Here is a 15,563-nt window from a genome sequence, read left to right on the forward strand (position 1 = left end):
TGCACGACTCACAGGAGATGTCAGGTACGGCCTGCTCCGAGACATGAGACCGGTTGTCCTCCTCCGACCGGTTGTCCGACAGACTGTCCCCCTGCAGCCTGAAGACAGCCAACACACACAGACAGCACATGAACTGGGCCACATTCAAGTAATCTCTCAAATCATCTTTTTCTCAGCCACAACACGGCAGCGCATGTTTGGAGAATGAAGGCGAGATAAGAAGAACACAAGTGGGCCTCTGTCGGACCCGGGTACCGCGAAGTTTACTGTCTCTACCGCCACAAAATGTGGAATTGTAGCGGGAACGGAGGAATGTTGGGGTTGGATTTGGGTCAGAAGCAGTATCGTTTTTATTGCTGCTCGCCAAATCTCCCTGTTTTTTTTTAAATCAAGCAAAAGTAATATTATGTAATAGATGCTTAGTTACTGTAGTTCATCATCTGTTGAAACAGTCTGGACAAAAATGGAATCAGGAACGTCATATATCAACAACACACAGTAACTGTTTCACATTAAACATAATAAATATTATATTAGTCCTTGTGGATGAGCTGAGGACAAAGAAGAGGGATCCATAGGTTACGTCTGTCAGAGCTGCGGGGCTTCTTGGGCCCTGCCGCTATGTTGAGGGTAAAAGCAGTGCTGTGCTTTTTGAAGCAGATTTGCTTTCCCTTCCTTGTACAGTCTCTCCCTCACTGTAACGGTATTTATAAGACCATTAAGCAGCATCCAGGATGACTATCACAAGGCCTTCCCATCGCCCGGACAAAAGCTGCTCACAGCCACAAGCCTTAACTACCACTCACTCGCTACATTCCTGATCTGAAAGCAATTAATTTAACGAGAACTACAAGCCTAGAAGTCGTTGATCCCTTTCCTCGGACCGCGCCGGCGACTCCTCCGGACCGGGCCCGAGATCTGGGACCCGTTTGCACACGGGAGGTTTCCATCGGCCGCATGCAGGAGGAGGATGAAATACTGGCGTAACCGCAGCTGCAGCCCGAGAGACAGAGACGCGGCCACAACACACGGGCCACACAGCACTTTACACTCAAACCAGTGGAGAGGCAGCGGAGGCAGCGTGTGTCCTGACCTGCCACTGCTGGTGAGAAGCCAACGGGTCTGAACGGAAGCAAGGACTTAGAATATAAGAATATATATTAATCCATACTTCAGGAGCTGCATGTGTTGGCCTGAGGGAAGACGAGTGTGTGAGGAACTCTTGTCCAACTTGGTTCACAGATCCATGCAGAGCCGAGCCACCCTCCTTATCGGGTCTATCGCCCTCTCTAACCCATGACCTGTCTGTGAGCATGCATGCGAAGGTTCAGAAATAGCCACCGCACAAAGCCTAATTTCAGAAAAGTAGAAATAGAACAAAAGGCACATCACGCACGCAACGCGTTTCCAACTCGTCGATGTGTTTATGACCCTCAACTCGCCCAAAAATATCTACGAGAGACCACAAATCCGTTGCCAGTAAAACTTGGATTTGGTGGTCAGGTTAAAGAGGACGAATCAAGAATTTGGCCCGGGTTCGAACGGGAAGAGGAAGACAGAGAAGGAGAACAGATGTCTGACATTTTAATCAGGAGAGAAAGAAAAAAAAAACGCAGCCCGTGATCCAAAAATGATTTCAGATGCAGATGCTGCCTTGCTCCGTGGCCGATCTAACGAAGGGACTGTAAAAAACGAGAGGTATCAACTGCTCGCTTAATGACATCCAGTCGATGAAGAGTCGAGCTGACGACGAGAGCTGCCATCGGCCTTCCAGCATCCCACAGCGGGCGAGCGGAATGAAGCCGATAACCAGCGTGAATGAAAGACGTGGGAAACAAACAAATTCCAAAGCCCAAACAGAGGAGGGCGTGCAGGCAGACGCTGGCCTGGCGTCTCATTGAAGAGGCACCCACTTATCTGCCACTGGCATCAAGGCAGCGTCCTGCCCACACCTGTCTATTACTGCACCCAACGCTGAGGAGGCAACAGGTAACGTGTCAGGAGAGACACTGCCATCATTACTGTGGAGGAGAAAATGCCTTTTGATGCTGATGAAGGTTATAAGAATGAGATTAGACCCACACGTGCGCCCACTGTGTTTGGTGGTACAGTATTTACACCTGCATTCAGGACGCTGTCTGTACTGTACTGTATGTGGGAGGGTCTTACCTGGCACACCTGGAGCAGATGTTGAGCGTCACTTTGGCCTGCGGCTCAGGCTGGTAGGAGCTGCGGCCCTGGCTGAACTTGCTGCCGGACAGAGCCAAGCCCGTCACGCCCTCCATGCGCAGGTCATCCAGGTCCTCTGAGCGGGGGAGCAGGGACAAACGGAGAGACAGGGGAAGAAGAGGGCCAGTCGTTAATCATGGGTTTAGTCTGTGGCCCAGACTGTGACAGTCTGTCACGAGCTTCTCTGAACACACGCACACACACACACACACACACACACACACACACACACACACACACACACACACACACACACACACACACACACGCACACACGCACACGCACACGCACACGCACACACACACACACTTTACAAGTTTCACTTCACGGGGAACGACGGCGACGACTCAATGACAGCGCTTCGTCTCGGGCCGCACAGAGACAGGAAGCACGCGTCAACGAGCCGCGGGGTGAAAGGGACGCAGAACAATGGAGTCAGTGAAGAAGAAAAGAGAGGCAGACAGAGCCGTCACTGATCTCCCCCCGTGTTCTCATGAGCACATCACACACACGGACCCTCTAAAGACGTCCATATGCATCAGACACGCCAGCGTTGCTCCTCCTCACCTCTGGATTCCCTTCAGCAGCAGCAGCTAAATCTAAATCTGTCCTTACACGCACAACAGGTGCTGGGCTCCTTTCCGCTTTCTGTCCGACGCACTCGTTAAATAAACGACGTTTTCGCCGGCTTTCGCGCTCCTTTGTCAAAGTGATTGGCTTTGCCTCAAACACGGCTCCAGCTGTTCCTTATGAAACGAAATCTCCTCCATATGGAGCAATTTGACGCTTGGATGTGATTCAAGGCTAAAGAGCATCATCAGGTATCATGGTTCCCGGATTCCTCGTGCTGAAGACAGAGCGTCTCTATTAGATGCGTGATAGGGCTGAACAAAGCATGAATCAAGCCACTAACAGGATTTAGAGAGCAGCAGGGAGCAGCTGAATAATAGTAAGTCATTGTCTTCTGTGGCCCAGCACAGACACTAAGGGATTGTTCAATAGTGCTTCAAAGCAGAGCGTGCGAGCGGGTCTGAGAAGTTCGGTTGTGAGTGAATCCTCCAGAGGCGAACCGCGCTACGGAACTCTGCGCGCCGTGAGAATGAGTGAGCGAGCGGTTCTGTGGACTCTCACAGGTCAAGCTTTCCGGGCTCAGAGAGTCCGGTCAGCGCGGCCGCATGGATCCCACGCTGCCGAGTCCGTGGAAGTGGGTTCATCCTCAGGACACGCGGCGGATCACGTGTCTGCTTCTTTAGAACCAACGGTGGTATTCCTCACTTTGGGATCACGTTCCCCGGGCCCGGGTTCTCTGGTTTGGGGGAGGAAAAAGGGGTCTCGCACCTTGAAATAGGAGACTGCATGACTAATCACCTGGATTAGATTGGATGACATTTGCTCATGAGAACTCTCTCTCTCTCCATCCGTCCATCAGTCTGTGTGACGCAGAGCCAGAACATCCCCCGTCTCCACTGGGTGTCAGCGAATCACCCTGACACCTACACACGAAGCTACCAGCTAATCCACTCATTTGTAAACGCAACCAGACAAGCCCAGTCTTGTGCCGATAGAGGAGTTATTTCACCAGGCATTAATCACAGATGAAACCCGCACAAACGTCTTGGCTCAGTCCGTTTGTCTTTCACCCTTTCCTTTTAGCAAGTTCTGTTTGCGATATTGTGTTACCGATTGTGCTCCCTTACGTTTTCCCAAGTCGACTGGGGGTCAGTGACCACGTTTAATTGATTCTGACACGATATGAGAGACATCATTATCGCCGTCCGTAACGCCGTCATTGTGGCATTTGGACGGATGCATTCCACTAATACCCCTGAGCGAGGCAATATTAAATGTCCCATTCATCACGTCATGTATTGAGGTGGGGGTGGAGGGAGAGAGAGAGAGAGACGGAGAGAGAGAGAGAGAGAGAGAGAGAGAGAGAGAGAGAGAGAGGCAGTTTGGGCAGTTTGCTGTTCGTGGGAACGGCTCAAGTTTGGGCCTTCACCTTTCCTCCCCCTCCTCACCCGTTCCCCCGTCTTCTCGCCACCGATGAGTGCGGCGTGCCCGATTTTCTCCGGGCCGCAGCCCGTGATGCAAATCACTACTTGACACTTGGAAACAGTCGCTTGCGCGGCTGCAGCTGAAACGCCAGCATCTGGCTGTGACCCCGAAAGCGACCATGACCTCAGTGCACACAGCTGCTCGTCACCTCCACTCCCGGCGCGGATGAAGCGGTACGAGAGCGGTGCAACAGGAGGTTCAAACTGGAGCCACGGCGTTCGGCGTGGAATCGTGCGGCGCCTCGTCGCACTGTGACTAGACGAGGCCGGGGGCGGTTCCCCACCTCTCCGAACGTCCAGGATTCTGGGGAGAGCGTGATAGATTCTTGTGTCGACACCACGCCGTCTCCGAGGAAGACTTATGCGCTTTATGTGGTGCTAAAGTGACGAATCTGCGTCTGGCCCGGGTTCGGGCTGTTCTCTCACATCCACATGAGTATTCTGACGCATGTGCTCCCAGCGCGCCCTGATGGCTGCAGGCACATTTGTTCCCCCCCTCACTGGTAGCAGATGAATAAAAGATTTAGTAGCTCGGTTCAGAGCGTAAACCTTCACGGCCAGATTCCTGTCCAGCACAAATCACATATGGATGGAGCTCCACGCCTCGCACCCAATCCCACCATAACAGGTTTACAGTGCATCTCCCGTGAGGACCGCTCACCCTGGTGGGGGTGGGGGTGGGCAGATGGAAAGTATTCCAGCGATGCAATCCCAACAAAAGGCCCGAGCAACCAGGAATTCCGTGCCGCAATCGCTCACTCACTCACTCACTCAAAGCGCGAGAAGCGCAGCTCAGATCAAGTGTTTGCTCTCAAAGTTTCCATGTAATTGAACGTTTTTGGCGTCGTCGGCGGCTCCGCGCTGCTGTGATACTGGGGGAGGGGGGTAGAGACAGAGCTGAAGTCGTAATTAGCGCGCCCGTTTCGGGATCGGCTTAATATCCACCTTCTCGGACGACGTGCTGACAGACGCGCTACCCCACGCGTGGCCAGGCGTGCAGCGGCACCTCATCACCAAAAATGCCGAACATCCCGTCAGGTGTTACGCGTTAGCGCGTCTCCCCCGAGTGACGCGGCCCCGCTGGGATTCTTTCCACCCGGCGTCTCACCGCATCGTGCCAGGCGCTAATTAATAGCCTGTAAGCGATGGATGCCTCCAGCGCGCGCGCGCGCGCACGCACACCGGCGCCCACACGTGCGAGCGACAGACGCAGATAAAAAGGCGCACGGCACATACTTAACCCGACACGTACAGTGACACTCGCAGACCCCACACTTTCATTGCCCCCCCCCCCCATACATAAGCGGCATTTGTCTTTCATTAGGGCCGCGAGCTCAAAAGCCTCCGCTCGGCGGGCGGTTCGTCGTCACGCAGACATGTTTGATGTGAGTCGCGGCGGAGACGCATTTGTTTGGCTTTGTAATAAAAACAATATTCCAACTTACATTTCATAATTACGTCTCGGCTTTGAATGGCGGCCCCTCTCCCTACAAATACGCCTGTTCGGCTCCAGGTCCCGTAGGACTCAGGGTGCAGCAGTAAAAGCAGCCCTGATCAGAATCAGATGGGGACACGCACGCGCGGGGCGACATCACAGCTCCGAGGCCTGTGGAAAGTCTTATCGCAGACGTGCTTTTAACTCGCTTTCTAACCGCAAGTATTGCAGGGATTAAAATGTCACCAGAGGAGCCTGATATATTGATGTCCCTCCATATCCACGCACTCGTGTCGGCCGCTCCTCTCGACCTCTTTCAAGCTGCAAGAGCTGTTGCGAGATTTTTTTACTTTTAAAGACGCTAGACGTCAAAGGGAAGCGTATTGAACGACACTATCAGTCAGGACACACACTGCCATCTACAGTTTAAAACCTCAAAAAGATTATGTAATCTATCAAAAAAACCCGCACAAGAGGAGTCTGTTGAAAAACAAACAAGAGTTAAGCACATAGATACGGAATCACACACATTTCACCTCACACGTCTCACAGAGGTGTTGCTTGACATTGGCATTTAGCGTACACACACACACACACACACACACACACACACACACACACACACACACACACCACCAATTACTGAATAATTATGTGAAATTATATAAAGTCTACTTGAGGCTGAACGGAGCCAGAGAACAGGTCTGGACGGTCACAACGCAGCATCGCCGTCGCTTCAGTTCATCCGAGGCACCACAGACACACACGCTACGCAACGGCTACTGTAAGATTTATGGTATGATCACAGCAGTCTGCGCAGCTATTGTAATTGTTTCCAGCAACACCATGGTAATACCACAGCAATTTGCCCCTCGATTAACATATCCATCTGCACCAGCGAGACTTTTACAGGCGTCAAATTGGACGCAGTAGGACTTTTACTAGAGGCAATCTTTGCAGCGTGGTGCCAGCGAAGCCTTCGGAGGTGAACTCAGCCCTTTCAGACCCCGCGAGTCTGCTGAAAGATTTAGCGGCGCGGCAGCTCCCGTCGCCCTCGTCTCCCCGCTCTCTCAGACTGTGTGATTGTTGGTTTACGCTGTCTCCAGGGCGACTGTTGTTCCTCTGGTTGTAATGTTAGCCTGCGCCTGTTTACGCGTGTGGAGGTGTGGGTGGCGGCTGGCGTCGGGCGGGACGGGCCTTATCTGAGCGTCGGCCCCCGGGCAGACGTAAAGCGGGGTCAGTGTTTGGATGCTGCACATGTGGAGACGCACACTTAAAAAGCATTACATGGCAGCACCGGGTGGAATGGTGTGAAAAAGTCCTGCTACTTCCTCTGAAATTCCACGCGAATCCTCCTCCACCACTGATGGAAGGAAGACAGGTCTATTAGAGCAGATCACACAGGAACATTTAAAAGATCTGGCGAGGATTTTAAGGAGACTGTTCCTTATTTAACATCTGTCATTCCAATCTCCTACAAAGCTAATAATAAGCGCGCTGCTCTTTCACCAAAACCCAATTAGGATTAAGTAAAGGCTCAGGCCTCTATGACTGGAAAGGCTTATAACTTAAGACGCTAATCACCCTCAGAGGAAATGGGCTTATAATGCCATTGATGACCAACTAACATAATAGTTATATGAGGTTACCACAAAGTGAAGATCGCGAAGGAGAAGAAAAACACATCTGGCGGTTTTTTGAACGTCTTCGCTGAAGACAACCTGCCATTGTATCGAACTTCAGGCGAAGCTCGATGGAGGAAGATACAATGTCCTCGAACAAAAGAGCCACACACAGGCGCTGTAACGGATCCGCCAGACGCTGCCTTCCCCTGCGTGTATCAGAGATCAGCCTGAGCTTTATCACTCCTTCATCCTGTCCCTATCAAACCTTCACTGTCACTATGAATCAGGGAGAGTGGGTAAATCTACTCCCGCTCCCTCCTCTCCTGTTTCGGGAATCATGGCAGAGTGGGTCGCCGCACTGAGAGGGGTCTGTGGACTGGGGGGTGGGGGGGGGTCTGATGGAGGCTGAACACTGAGAGGAGCTCTGTCATCGTGGAAAAAGGGGGGAAGCGCACTGTGCTTCAGCCAACGCGGTCCCAAACCTGCAATCGAGTGCCCTGCTAAAGTCAAGTTGTGCGTTTTACGCAGATGCTCGCGAAAGCGTGAAAGCGCACATGCAGTGTCTGAAATGGAATACTTCCACCGAGGATGATGAGAAGTGTAACTCTGCTCGTCTCATTAAGTCACCATAAAAAACGGCGCAAGGCCAGAAGCGGGGTGTTTCTCCCCACACGCTGAACCCGACCTGCTTCTTATTTCAGACCAGTATAAATCGGCGGTCAAACCGCCCAGCGAAAACAAGAATGCTGACATTTTCCATGGCTTTAGAAGAACATGTGAGTCATGTTCACTTTCAGCTGGGTTTCGGCTGTGGTAAATATTAAGCGCGGAGCTAATGAAAACCACCGGCGGGACGCGGTGCCATCCCCGAGAGCAGCTACAGAATCAATGCGACTTAACTTCTAAGCTGATTTTATTTTCTCTTCTTGGAACGTTCTGAACAAAACAAATCAACCTTAAGCCGTGTCTCTGGTGTTTATAATTGTATTCCATTTGGCGAGTGCTGGTGTAAACCATTCCAAGAGGATTTTATTATTTTCAAATAAGCTCATTATCCAGGTGCAGGCAAAAAAAAGGAAAACACCCAGTTTGGAGGACCCTTCTGCTCAACATGGAAATGGGGATTAGCTGCTAACCTTCTTTGTATCTTCTAAGCCTGCTTTTGTTACGCATCTTATTTTCTCAACAAAGTTGTAGCTGTTGCTCAGCAGGAAGCAATAGTGACTCCTCTCTGCCTCCCGTTCAGCGTTTTTGACATTTGCCTAATGTTCGCTCTGTCACGTTTATCCTTTATGTGCATGACTGTAACAGAACCGAACAAAACCCAGTTAACGTTAAATGTCGACAAGATATGTTTGTTTGGGAAGAAAATGATAGTAGATGATGTTACAATCTGCTTGATGCTTTGTGCAGCTAAATGCTTCCCAGAGCTGGAATAAACTGAAAAGAAACCAAAAGGCTTTATTTTGATGGTCTGTGGAAAACATGGCACAGCAGTAAACCGCGTGACCTGTCTCTAAGTTGTAATGTCACACTTTAGCCGCTAGATGTCAGCACAGTAACACAGAACACCTTCAACACTGAAGTAGAGATTTACTATCCCTAACCAATTCAGAAATAAAAGAGTTAATTGAATCTGAGTTTTATAAAATAAAAAGCTAATATTAGCTACAAAACTGTAGTTTGAGTCATGTCATACAATTTAAGAGAACTATTTATTCCACTTAAACCAACACCTACATATGTCTGATGTCCTCCTGAGAGCGATTCACTCCTCCACCACCACCTGACCAACACATGCTGCACGTTAGCATGTGTTGCTAACACGTGTTAACAAAATGGATCTGTGTGAGCAGCACCGTAAACAGGCCTCAGCCGACAATCACAGGTAACCCTGGTGCATTACTGACCTGGGGCCTCAGTGTAAAAGCCGGTGGGGATCACCTCTGGGTGTAAACACCACAGTGCGATGGAGCAGGTCACAGACATCGGCATCCTGCTTTACAGCTGCACGTATGACCATGACACGCTAATGCCGATGCCGCAGGAAACCAAAACCTTTCCACCTCAGCTACATTTGTAGGAATTTCTCCAAATGTCTGTTTCTGTGCACGTATAAACTACTATACCAGCCCCAGTATCTGCGCTACAGGTAAAGATTACGGCACAGGAGGTGGGAAGAACAAGGGAGGGAGAACGGGCCGAGCTCAGGAGACAACAGAGCCTCGCTGCATGGATCCATTTAGATTCAACATGGGGCGATTTAATCATGACGCTAGCCAAAGATTCATCAGTTTGCTTTTCGTTTTTGTTAACACTTGTTTGAGGTTTGTGCAGAGAACAGGTGTCGGTCTCACACACACACACACGCCATCCGCTGACGCACACACGTACAGTAAGTCATTTGTGATGCTGATAACGTTACCCAGAAGCTCCATGGCATCGTCCTCGTCCTCCATCTCCTCCTCGGCGATGGAGGGGGTTGGACTGTGGACTGAATCGAAGGAGTCCTGGGACAACATGGCCGCCAGGAGCTTCTTATGATGCCGCTGCTGCTCCTTCAAGCCTCTGCCTTTCGCTTCCATCTTCATACTTGAGGGTGGCCAGAAAAAAAGTGAAGAATGAGAAGTAGCAAAGACATCAAATGCATATCTTCAAATTCCTTCTCCCAAAAGCTCTGTTAGTTGCTCAAGTGAAATTATCTCAGTCTAAGCCTGAAACACATGCAGCGGCAGGGAAATTAAATAACAACTTCCTCTAGAGTGATGAAAATATAAAGGCTGACCCCTGAATTACCTCTTTATTGGAGAAAATCATTTCTATTTCCCAGTGGCTGAGGCCATGATTAGACGGGAGTATTAATGTGATGCTAATCTCAGATTAATGCTTTCTGTTTACAGACGATGAGTAGGGGTCACGAGATGACAGATAAATCTTCACTGCCTCATTGTTCTAAACTCAATCCTGGACTTTGAAAAAGACTTGACAGCGGTTTCAAGCCGAAGGTTCGTCTCACTCCTCTGCACTGACACCGACCATTGTTTTACCCTCAATGTACTTCTGCCACAGTTACATCTGATTTCCCATGTGCCCCTTGCACTCATCCTTCTGCCACCCGTCACCTCTCCTTACAGTACTCGTGACAGCTGGAAGGAAGGAGGGACAGGAGCCAAGAAGATGGAAGAGGAAAACAAGCTAAACTCACCAAAGCAGCAGCTGAACTGGTTTGGCAAATAAGGTCAGATACTAGAAATGATGAGGACTCGGGTCTGAAAGCAGCAGAGGGGATGACCTACTAAGGCTCAGATGGGATTTTAAGAGGGGGCAGACGTGGTCGTTTGCCAGTTTTCCATTTCGAGTGGTAATTTTTAGCGTCACTGATGTAAAAGACTAAAAGCAAATCACACAGTGCCCCTAAAAGACCTAAATGTTATCTAAAACAAATTCTAAAGTGGGCGAAAGTCTCCAGAAGAAGCAGAGTTGATTTAAACAATCTATCAGATGAGGCGATTACACCGCGCCAGACATATTTTCAGCTGCACACATCAGCGAAGGCCTTCACACACTCCTCACTGCAGGTAGACACACACACGAACCCACACGCCCGCCGTCGCTCCGCTCACGACTCCAGCTAAGTGATTTCTCCCTATAATCCACCCATACAGAGGCCTAATGAGATTAACAGTGTGCGTATGTCAGCTCAGACCCGCACATGATTTATGGTTTTATATCCGATCCTCTTCCAATTAGTCACACCAGCGCACAAGACATATACAAACACACGACGCGGCAGTAGCAGCATCTGATAAGGCAGCCGCGAACACACCAGGATCTCTGGATACAGTTTGGATTTTAAGCAATGGTAAAAATAGAGAAAATTTCCTTAGAGGGCCAGGAATTACACTGTTCAGTGCACGAAGCAGTTATAGTGCGAACGATGGGCCATTTTAAAATAAGCACAAAATTCCTCTGGCCTTGAGCGCACAGAAATGAGGTTAGCTGTAATTCAAAATTGGTTTGATGGCAAGCATGTTTGATTGCGCCTTTGAAATGGGATTATCAAATCCATTCAGATGGGCAATCCTCAGGCAGCCGGAGCCACGCTTAGACGTCTACCTACTCGCTCTTTGAAGAGCCCGCAACAGCTGCGGGAGCTTTCTGGAGGTCCTGGGCTTCTGAACGGAGACCGGGCGCCGGTCGCTCACCTCCCGGCGGGGCTGTTGCCTCCGCTCCAGCACGCGTGGGCTTTGGCCCGGGGGACGGGCGGGCGCAGCATCTCGGCCGCCAGGGGGTCTGCGTCCTCTTCCTCCCGACCCGCCCACTCGCCCACCACCCGCGGCCGCAGCACCGAGCCGCCCAGGTTCTGCGAGAGCAACGGGAAGAAGACGATGACGGACACAGGTTAGCTGAAAAGCAGCACTGCCCCCCTGTTCTGCTTCCACACAAACATTCACAATCCTGCTCCGAGGCTAAGATATGTCTGCCTGTCCTCCACTAAGTCCAGGATAGTATCAAATTACACTGTCTCTGCATGATCAGAGCAGGGCTTTAGTATTCAGCCCCGGCTCGGCCCGGCCCGGCCCGCAGGAAAGGAGAATCTCTGGGCTGGGAGCCAGGGATGTTGGACGTGTACTGCAGCGTGGAGCGAGAAGTGAAGTCCCTGTCGAGGCACACGCTGCGTTCCACATCCAGAACCGTGGCCCGGCGCGTCTCCGGAACCAGAACCGTTGCGCTGCCGGGGGATCGGGGCCAGACGAGGACAAAGGCAGAGCTCAGACAAAGCTTGGCGAGGGGCCGGCGAGACGGCCCGTTTGCAGAGCGATCAATCCCGACACGTCGGCGCCAGAAAGAGCGAGAGACTAAATATAATCTATGAGCAAAGCTACAGAGAGACAACTGTAATATCAGTGCATATGTGTGAGACTCCAGACAAGTTAATAATTACCTGGTCGAGCTCATCAGAGACGGCAATGCCTGCAAAGAGAGGGGGGTGTTTAGAAGCCGATAGAGGCATCGAATACAGTTCAATCTGCTGCTGAGCTTTGTGATGAGCTTCCCACTGAGGATGCACGTCAGGTTCCGCGTCAGGCTGCGTTCGGACCCTGCCGGGCTGCACTCACTGCGCGACAGGCTCTCCAGGGCCTTGCCCAGCTTCTTGCTCTCCTGCAGAATGTGGTTGAGCTCGTCGAAGTCCCGGCTCTCCCTCCAGTCCCAGGACGGGCACTCGACGGACCGCGGCACTGGGCGACACAAGGGACACGCGGAGACAGCGCCAGTTTAATGACACGAGCCATTCACCAAACAGGAGGCAGCGACGCAAACACCGGCAGGAAGGTCGACGCGTCTGCTTCGGAGGCACGGGGCTCACTGGCCAACGGCCAGGGGACAGCGTCTGCCTTTTGATTAGCCTTCAAAATAAGTCAAGCAGCAGTAGGACATGGCCCACATACTGTACTGACACCCTGCCTCGGCTTCGGTCTGATGCCTAATTAATGAAGCTGGATTTAGACTATTTATAAAGAGAAGGAGGACGCTCTTTACTAGATGTGTCACTATTTACATTTCATCCATAACTAATGACTTTGAATGGAGACGCTGCCATGTCGGTGCCCTGAACTGATGGACTACTGTAACTACATACATAAGGCACCGAATCTTAAGCACAACCAGCGGCACAATGATGACAGGAGCACAACGTGCCACTCAGGCCAATAAACATCATCCGCCCGTGTTCGCCCTGACCCACTGCCTGGCACCGTAACAACCACAAACGCCCAGCAAATGTCTCTGCCACGTGCAAAGCGGAGGAAAACTAAAGGTTTCATTAGTCCAGAGTGCCTCTCTCTGCTCCTTTGTGTGCGCGGCGCTGCCACGCGCGCTCGCCTAATAGCTTAGATTAAGGTTTAGAGATTCAATTCCCACTGTGGCCGCCCATTAAAGCATCAGTCAGTTAGAAGCGAGGCCAAGGCGCATTAACCCTTCGCTGGTGGAACGTGTGGACGCGTGCTGGACGACAGCAGCGTTGTGTTCCTCAACAACAACAACAAGGCTGTTCTCCTGGTTTTGAATTTTTCATGCGCGCTGCACCGCGAAACACCTTTGCATGTATTTTTTATTTGCCTTGACTATAAAATGCAGTTTCTGACTTTGAAGCGGCAACAAGAGCTCGCTTGTCTTCCCTTTTTGCTCTCGTCATGTTCTCGCCCTGAGACCCGCGTGAGTGATGCCCTGACCACAGCCTGAAATAGACTTTGTCTCTGGCACTGAGTAGCACGCTCAATTATTGAGGTGGTCTCTGGTTCTGCTCGTTTCCCATTTGACCGAGCCTCGTTATCCCGTTGATCTTTTAGTGGACTGCCATACTTTACTTTAACATTACGGCTGCTGTCATTTATCACGTGAGGCCAGACAAATGTTTCCATCTGCATCCATTCTATTATAAGGCAGGAACGTTAGGTCTATAATAGGGGCACGACTGCATTTGATGAAGCAGTCTGTGCGGCTGGGAGGAGAACACTGGACTATACACTGTGACTCACTTTAATTAGATATAATTATGTCAAATTAAAACTGAAGATTAAAGTCAATAGAGCGTGTAATTAGGATACAGCTCATACAGTACTACAGCTATCGTGCAGCTTCTGTGTCTCTATCAATATAACTCAAAAACAATAAGATGAAAGTGGAAAAGTTCGCTGACATGCGCTGATGACACAAAAAAAAGACATCTCACAGGATTTGGATTCGGGTGAAGGAGGGGAGATGCTGGAAACAGCGAGGTCGCTCTTTGACTTCTTGGGTTTCTTTGGATGAATTTGCCATGGCTTCTCATAGTTGCTGTGCTCCCTTCGAGTGTTTTTGGTTTCTGTCAAGCGAAGAAGTCACAGTTACCGCTGTGCAGAATGAGGTAGGCAGAGACGCAGCTTTGAACCAAGCATTGGGTCACATAGTGAGGGTAAGGCTGGGTTGGGGGGGGGGGGTGTTACTGTGTTACTGACCTGGGGAGCTCTGGGCCCACAGCGCAGCGGAGCCAGAGAGAGCTCTGTGCAGCTTGCCGGGGCTGCTGTCCTGCTTGGTCTGCAGATGATCAATGAGAAAAGGGATTGGATGGTCTGGAGTCTCAGTTATCAATTTGGTCATCAACTCCTACAGGAGCAGAGTAAAGCAGAGAGCGGTTAGATGGAAGCGGCACTGGAGAAGCAAGGCAGCAAGCGCGTGGCCCAAGCCGAGCTGCGCGCTGTCTGTCTGTGCACGTGGCTTCAAGATCACGGAGCGCCGGGCGACAGGAAGTCGAAGCAAACGAGGCCAAAACGGGTCCCTAAAGATGACAACGCCTCCCTCCCGTGTCAATTAGCAGCAAACATGTCAGGCAGCTCCGTCACAATCACATCGAACGCCGGTGGTAAACAAACACGGCGCGTCAGCGCGCGGCGCGCGGCGGCTCAGCATGAAACAGAACGGGCCGTTCACCGAAAAGCAGCGTGTGATCTATCGGATCTAACAGAGCAGGAGAGTGTAACAGTGGCCAAGGGGGACACATGCTACAGCACATACAGTACGCTTAATTATAATCTCCTTCAGCCTCGTCCTTCATCTAGAAGGAAAGCATCATACAGTACTGTATATAACACTGACTAATAACAACATGGACAAACAGGATGACAAGAAAGAAACAGAAACTACTGTAAAGAGTCTGAGTGTCTGAGGGGTTAATTATCTTTACAATAATGCTCCATCTATTGTATCTTGCAAGAAACTAGGTAAGAACACAAATAGTGAAAGCTCCTGGCACTAAAACAAAGCTTCCTCTCCTACAGCTGTGGGGAGTAGCTCTCTCCTGAAGGGCGGTGATGAGCGTGTGTGAGTGCCGGTATGGCAGTGAACTCTGTCTGACCAGGCGAGGCCTGACTTCAAGATGGATGCGGCAGAGAAGCAAAGAAATTCATTAGTGGGCTGCAGTGAGTTGGCAGTAATGTATGGATTTAATGTGTGTGTGTGTGTGTGTGTGTGTGTGTGTGTGTGTGTGTGTGTGTGTGTGTGTGTGTGTGTGTGTGTGTGTGTGTGTGTGTGTGTGTGTGTGTGTGTGTGTGTGTGTGTGTGTGTGAGAGAGAGAGAGAGAGAGAGAGAATGTGCACATACTGTTTCTTTGGGACAATCAAACGCCACATCTTGCATGTGTGTGTGTGTGTGTGTGTGTGTGTGTGTGTGTGTGTGTGTGT

At 50.7% G+C, this 15,563-nt stretch overlaps 1 protein-coding gene across 3 annotated transcripts in view; it reads right to left on the reverse strand.

The window, feature by feature from the left end:
• c4h8orf34 (chromosome 4 C8orf34 homolog) overlaps positions 1–15,563 on the reverse strand; it is a 35,610-nt gene that overhangs the window by 13,153 nt on the left and 6,894 nt on the right. For 2 of the 3 annotated variants that reach the window (XM_055507719.1, XM_029148507.3), the window contains exons 2-9: positions 14,343–14,490; positions 14,078–14,209; positions 12,465–12,584; positions 12,290–12,318; positions 11,550–11,707; positions 9,770–9,936; positions 2,170–2,305; positions 13–98 (exon numbers count right to left, since the gene is read on the reverse strand). In XM_055507719.1, coding sequence (XP_055363694.1) covers positions 13–98; positions 2,170–2,305; positions 9,770–9,936; positions 11,550–11,707; positions 12,290–12,318; positions 12,465–12,584; positions 14,078–14,209; positions 14,343–14,490 — 976 coding nt within the window. The remainder of the gene's footprint in view (positions 1–12; positions 99–2,169; positions 2,306–9,769; positions 9,937–11,549; positions 11,708–12,289; positions 12,319–12,464; positions 12,585–14,077; positions 14,210–14,342; positions 14,491–15,563) is intronic. The other variant, XM_029148510.3, reaches the window with a different exon arrangement.

This window comes from Betta splendens, chromosome 4 (genome assembly GCF_900634795.4).
Source record: "Betta splendens chromosome 4, fBetSpl5.4, whole genome shotgun sequence".
Taxonomy (NCBI): domain Eukaryota; kingdom Metazoa; phylum Chordata; class Actinopteri; order Anabantiformes; family Osphronemidae; genus Betta; species Betta splendens.